The 6991-nt window shown below is 36.9% G+C and overlaps 1 protein-coding gene across 1 annotated transcript; it reads right to left on the bottom strand.

Annotated features, from left to right (window-relative positions):
- Window positions 1-1538: 1538 nt before the first annotated feature.
- echdc1 (enoyl CoA hydratase domain containing 1) lies at window positions 1539-5667 on the bottom strand. The gene is made up of 5 exons (XM_079444250.1): window positions 5321-5667; window positions 4239-4381; window positions 3960-4012; window positions 3036-3116; window positions 1539-2512 (listed from the first exon to the last, which is right to left on the bottom strand). The coding sequence occupies exons 1-5, from the start codon at window positions 5547-5549 to the stop codon at window positions 2104-2106; spliced, it is 915 nt and encodes a 304-aa protein (XP_079300376.1). The 5' UTR covers window positions 5550-5667; the 3' UTR covers window positions 1539-2103.
- Between the last annotated feature and the right edge of the window lie 1324 nt (window positions 5668-6991).

Consider the following 6991-nt stretch of genomic DNA (forward strand, 5'->3'; position numbering starts at 1 on the left):
GCTCTAAAACCTTTATATACCTTTCAGCATTCATAATGCCTTCCAAAACATGCAAGCTGCCCATACTGTATGCACTTATGCACCCCCACACCATCAGAGATGCTGGCTTTTGAACTGAACGCTTTTGAACTGAAGATAGATAGATAGATAGATAGATAGATAGATAGATAGATAGATAGATAGATAGATAGATAGATAGATAGATAGATAGATAGATAGATACATAGATAGATAGACAGACAGACAGACAGACAGAGAAGGAAGGACGGACAGATAGATAGATGATGGATGGATGGATGGATGGATGGATGGATGGATGGATAGATATATAGATAGATAAATAGATAGACGGATAGACGGACGGACGGACGGACGGACGGACGGACGGACGGACGGACGGACGGACGGACGGACGGACGGACGGACGGACAGACGGACGGACAGACAGACAGACAGATAGACAGATAGATAGACAGACAGACAGACAGACAGACAGACAGACAGACAGACAGACAGACAGACAGAGAAGGACGGACGGACAGATAGATAGATGATGGATGGATGGATGGATGGATGGATGGATGGATGGATGGATGGATGGATGGATATATAGATAGATAAATAGATAGACGGATAGACAGACAGACAGATACATAAATAGACAGACAGAGATAGACAGACAGACAGACAGACAGACAGACAGACAGACAGACAGACAGACAGACAGACAGACAGATAGACAGATAGATAGATAGATAGATAGATAGATAGATAGATAGATAGATAGATAGACTGTCACAAGCTGAAACTCTTTGCCTACAGGGGCCAGTTGCATAAACTGCTTATATTCTTAAAAAATTTGTCATCTAATTTGTTTTTTTAAAACTCACTCACATTCATGTAAATTAGCCTTTTTGACAAGTTTGGGTGAGTAAGGTCAAAACTCGCAAGCTCTAGTACGTTCAATGCCCTGATATCACTTATTTTATTGCAAAAAATAAACTGTGCTGGATAAAGTTGTGTCATGCTAAATGTAACAAGTAATTGCAATACTCATCACAAATGTAGAGGAGTATAGAGTACATACTTATTCAAAAATGTAGTCAAGTAGAGAGTAAAAGTTGCCAATATATTTGATACTATATCAAACTACAAAGTAGCCAAAAAGATACTTAAGTGCAGTAACTAGATATATTTACTCAAAAATGTTACACCACTGTAATGTGGACAAATTGGATTAAGAGGTTTGCAAACCTAAACAGAACATTCTAGTCCCATAAAAGAAAACATTACTGGCTAAACAAAAGCAAACCTTAAAATGTGTGCTTTGGAAACGTTCTGGGAACCAAAAAGTAACATTTCCAGAACCAGTTGGGCATCTGAAAGTACATTCATAGAAATACTTAATGAGGTGTATCCTAGGACAATTTTAAACACTATTGAAGCTGTTGCTGTACATTTTAAGGTTTATTGCTTAATCCGTTCACATAAAAAAAAAAAAAATAGTTTGTAAAGTTTTTATTATTATTATTTGTTTTGTAAAGAAATTGATATGTAGGCACAATACTTTACAATACCTTATTACCACGGTGACTGGCCCAAGTTTCTGATCACCCAATAGGATGAGGCCAATCACATGAAGCATGGTTCTTCACCGAATATGATTATGAAAAATATGAAGACTTTAAAAACAATTACAGTTATGAAAGCTCGGTAGGAAAGAAAAAACATCTGAAAATATCAATGCATGAGGCATGGTGATGCTCACCGAACGTGAACACTGTGTTTGATTCACCTTGGAATCATAGGTTTTAATTAACCAATATTGTTTTATTTTATCCTCAGGTTTATGCTTTATGCAGAAATAAGACAAAATTGTACACTATGGCAACGAATGCCATTAATAAAGGACTGCATGAATGTGCAGAAATTCTTGCAATGACAAAACTCTGAAAGATACAACATTCAGACAGATTATATTAATTTAATAATATGTGCATGTGCAAGTTGATATGAACTCCGCAAAACAATCCGGAAACTTTTCAGTTACTTCTATTCATCTGAAAATGTAAAGTTTTAAAGCAGTTTTAATGATGATTTAAGTCACTTATGCTTCGGTTTTACAGCCAGAGCCTCGAGATTGGCCGGGCCGCCCCACACTGTCCCAAACACACTTCGCTCAGTTTGAAGGGCTTCATCCAGGGGAAGCTCTCTTCCTGAGACAACAACCTTCTTCACCGCCTGGATCACTGGAGCCGGGCCCTTAATGAACTGAGCCAGCCACCGCTCGGCCTGAGACAGTGCATTTCCCTCGCCAGAAGAGCAGTGGAGCACCTCATCAACCAGTCCCATCTGTTTTCCAAAGTCTGGATCAACTTTTTTAGCACCGCTCAGTAGTTTCAGGGCATTCTGGCTGCCAACAATACGAACTAGTCTGGCAGCTCCTCCCCATCCAGGTACCAAACCCATGTGCTTATGGACAAACTGGATAACAGCATCAGATGTCATCAACCTGGACATAGAAATAAAATGGTGACATTCTGGTGACAGGATATTAAAGTACAATTTTAAGGGGTAATATCATCAGGAATTGATCTTTTGAGATAAAACAAAGACTGTAGAATACCCAAGACATGTCACTCGTATTGTTTTGAATGGGGAAAAATGCAACGCTCAATATGGCCGTTCTATCGCAGGAAGCCCCGCCTACTGAATGAAAGAGCCAATCGCTAATCAGTAAAGTCAGCGCGTCACTGCAGCTGCCTTTAGAAGTCCCGGTTACTATTCACTATTCACAATGTCTCAAAATAGCACAGTTGAGTACACTTAGATGTTCTTAAGATTATCTTAAGAAGTACTAAAGAAACATTTTTTAGTATATTAAGTACAAAATTAGTGTGTGAAAATAGAGCACTTTAAATACATTATGGAAGTGCACTTTCTTCCACCTGGGATGGACTGCAAGGAATAAAAAAATAATAATTGTATGACTCCTTTAAACAATTCAGTAAGTCAAAACTGGTGTGTCTTTGAACCTGAAGTCGCAGGCAGTGGTGAGCTCTGCTCCTCCACCCAGCGCTCTTCCCTCCACCAGAGCTGCTGAGATGAGCGGCAGCCTACCTGGAAAAAACAGGAGTGTAGCTCTGATTCATCACCACACAACGCTGCAGAAATCAATGGATCTGCACAGGTGTGAAATTAGATGATCGTGTTTTCTTCATGCATCATCATATTCTTCACACTACAGACTGTAACTCAGACCAAAATTGCCCTTATGTACATTACATTAGTGTACATCAATTTGTAATGCACTCCTAAAAATAAAGGCTCTGTATTGGCATCTATGGTTCTATGAAGAACGTATAATATCAAAGGAACCTTTCATTACAGTGGAAAAAAAGTGAGGTTCTTTAAAGAACTATTCCCTGAAAGGTTCTTTGGGAAACCAAAAATGCTTCTTCTGTGGCATCACTGCAAACACCTGCTTTTTGGATCCGATATTTTTAATCATGTGGGGTATGCAGGAAATCATGTGGAAATGACTGAATGCACTAATTTAATCCCACAATGCAATGAGTAAAGTTAATAATAGTAGAATAGTATAATGTTACATTTGAAAGGTAAGCTTCACTTGTTTAATCAATAAAGTAATGGATAACAGCCACAGTTTTGAACGTGACTATTTTGACTATCATTTGATCAGGCTGACATCTTTACACAAAACTGAAATAATACATAGACAATTACACATTTATTATCAGAATGATAATTAGACACCGCTCACATGGTCCCATTAATAGCATACTAGCCTTTGAAACATGCATCTTTCTAAAGGAGGGACAGGAGCTGAATTTCATGGTGTGGCAAAGATTCTCAAATTTTGTTCAAAGGTATTTTTACATTATTGACCCCTGGTGTCTTGATTGCTCTAATCTGCTCGTTTCTTCAGAAAGACCAACCTGAGGAGTCTTGTGAGAGTGTTCTGCATGAACTCACACATCTTCATGCCATCCTGACAAAACACAACAAACATTATATCGACTGGAAACAGTGCTTGTATTGTCATTCAGTGTGATGTTCTTGGATGCTACTAAAGTTTTTTATTTTTGTGCAAATGCAGGCATAATATAGTTTGCTAGTTCAAAAGTTGCAAAATGTTCTCGGGGTGCAATTACATTTTTTATCTCAACAGATAGTGTAATGAAAATGTAACTTAATCTGATAACAGGCGTTCTCACGTGTGGGTTTGCTATGGCTCTGACTGCATTGAGATCTGATCCAGAGCAGAAGGTTCCAGCAGCTCCCTGCACAATCACAGCTTTCCCTTCGGTCCAGGTCTCCAGGTCACACACCCGCTGCTCCAGTTCAAGCATCATGCTGCCTGGACAAACACATGTAAACCAATACAACTGTCAAACTAATCATCTCAAATAAACTTCGGCCACTTTTATGTCCCAGGGGCCTTTTTTAAACTTACAAATTGAATTTTCTTTTAAGATGATATGAAGGTTGCATTAAACCTGCACTGGAAACTTTTTTTTAAACCATGCTTTCATAAATGCATTCACTTTTTCAGATGTCCAGATAAGTACAAATACCCCAAACGATATTTTTTAACAAAGTATGAAATATATAATGCGTGAAGAAAATGAAGGTTAAATATTATTAGCGGACAAAGTATTTCTATTGTGTGTCATATCCAATCAAACTGTAATTTTGTCAAAGTATGCAAAAAGTGTACAAATATTATTTGTATAAATTGCTATTATTTAATAAATAATATTTGACCAAGGTTACTTGTAGGAAGCATCTTAGCAAGACAGCACGGTCTGCCAATTTATTCCACAACTTTCATGTTTACCACAACATTTTAAATAATAACCTGTCCAAATAATGGCCCTTATGTGACCCTGGACCACAAAACCAGTCATAAGGGTCAATTTGATGAAATCTGAATAAATAATCTTTCCATTGATGTATGGTTTGTTATGATTGGACAATATTTGGCTGAGATACAACTATTTGAAAATCTGGAATCTGAGGGTGCAAAAAAATCTAAATATTGAGAAAAAAATCACCTTTAAAGTTGTTCAAATGAAGTTCTTAGCAATGCATATTACTAATCAAAAGTTTACAGTAGGACATTTACAAAATACCTTCATGGCACATGATCTTTACTTAATATCCTAATGATTTTTGGCATAAAAGAGAAATGGATAATTTTGACCCATACAATGTATTGTGACCCCAGCGGCTGGACCTGGTTTTGTGCTCCAGGGTCATATATGTGAACTTGTGAAGTGACAGTAAACTCGAGCACCTGAGAAGGCGTTCATGCGCGCTGGGTTGTTGACGGTGAGCACCGCGATGCCAGACTCCTGCTGCTTCTGGAGCTGTATGGATCCTCCCGGGAGCGCCTGCAGCTTGTCCCTGATCCCCGCTGCTGATCCGCTCCCGTGGCTGCAGACGCCTCGCTTCTGCTGGAGGATCCTCCTCACGGCTCCGCGGCTCTGGATCCACCGGCACCGAGCAGCTCCGCACACACTCATGATGCCTCTGTACACAGACACATGCACACAGCACACAGACGATTATGTGCTTTAATGTTTTATACGAGCAGAAACGTTACTTGACCTGTTTTGAGAGGTCGGAGTAACTTTAAAAACCGTCCTGAAAGAAACAAAGTATCGACAAATAGATCCCGTTTTATTGTAGCCTCACATTCCTGAATAAAGCTACTGCTATTTGCACTGTGTTGAAGAAAATCACAAATATGTAAAAGCAGACGAAATACCCATCAGAGATAGCGATATGTTTATTCAAATAGTGTTTCTTGGGAGATGCTTCACATGAGCAGAAGAGAGCGCTGTTCCTGATGCACCCCCTGCAGAGAACACACTGATTTATTCAGATTTCTCTTCTGCTCACCATTTATTTCATCCAAAATACAGCAAAAGCAGTGGTATTGTGGAATATTTTTCCATTGAAAATAACTGCTTTGTATGTGAATATATTGTAAAATGTAATATATTTCTGTGATCAAAGCTGTATTTTCAGCATCATTACTCCTTCAGTGTCATTCTAATATGCTGATTTGCTGCTCAAGAAACATTTTTATTGTTATCAATATTTAAAACAGTTAAGTACATTTTTTCAGGACTCTTTGATGAATAGAAAGATCCAAAGATCAGCATTAATCTGCCATCTTAAAACGTTTTTGTAACATACACTATACCATTCAAAAGCTTGGAGTCAGTATATATATATATATATATATATATATATATATATATATATATATATATATATATATATATATATATATATATTAAATAAATGATAGAGAGGACTTTTATATATAGCAAGGATGCTTTAAATCGATCAAAAATGATGATAAAGACATAATGTTACAAAAGTTTTCTATTAACTGCTGCTCTTCTGAACTTTCTATTCATCAAAGAAATCAGAAAAAAAATCTACTCAGCTGTTTTCAATATAATAATATAATAATTTTTAAAACATGTAAATCATGGGTTAACCTTACAGTAGTACTCAACACTGTCAGACTTTCAACTTGTATTAAGATTATAATAATATCATTTTAAAGCACAGCCACCACAAACTCAGACTTACTTTGAGATCATTCTGAGGTTAAATACAGATTTAAAACCATAACAAGAAATAGTTTAATAGCTATGAAATCAAATCAAATATTTGCATAGTTATGAAAGAAAACACTGGCATCTAATAATGGCTTAAAAAAAAGTTAATCTTAAAAAATATAGCAAATACATTCATCCAAATAGGAAATAAAACAGTTGTTGAGTAAGCATGTGTCCTAAACTCCTGAAACAATTGGTGTCTCATATTTTAGTGCAGTCAATGCAATTTATGAAAGAAATCAATTAAATCTCTATGTGGGTATGTGTGAATACAATTCAGTAATTCTTAACATTTTTAACTGTAATTTACAGTAATTACACTTTTTTTT

This window comes from Barbus barbus (assembly GCF_936440315.1).
Source record: "Barbus barbus genome assembly, chromosome: 21".
Classification (NCBI taxonomy): Eukaryota; Metazoa; Chordata; class Actinopteri; order Cypriniformes; family Cyprinidae; genus Barbus; species Barbus barbus.

Excerpts from the sequence above, each read along its gene's own strand:
- echdc1 (XM_079444250.1), bottom strand. The coding sequence starts at position 5,549 with ATGAGTGTGTGCGGAGCTGCTCGGTGCCGGTGGATCCAGAGCCGCGGA. Across the intron at positions 4,382-5,320 it reads GCGCATGAACGCCTTCTCAG|GCAGCATGATGCTTGAACTG; the intron begins GTGCTCGAGTTT and ends GTGTTTGTCCAG. Across the intron at positions 3,117-3,959 it reads ACTCTCACAAGACTCCTCAG|GCTGCCGCTCATCTCAGCAG; the intron begins GTTGGTCTTTCT and ends TTTTCCAGGTAG.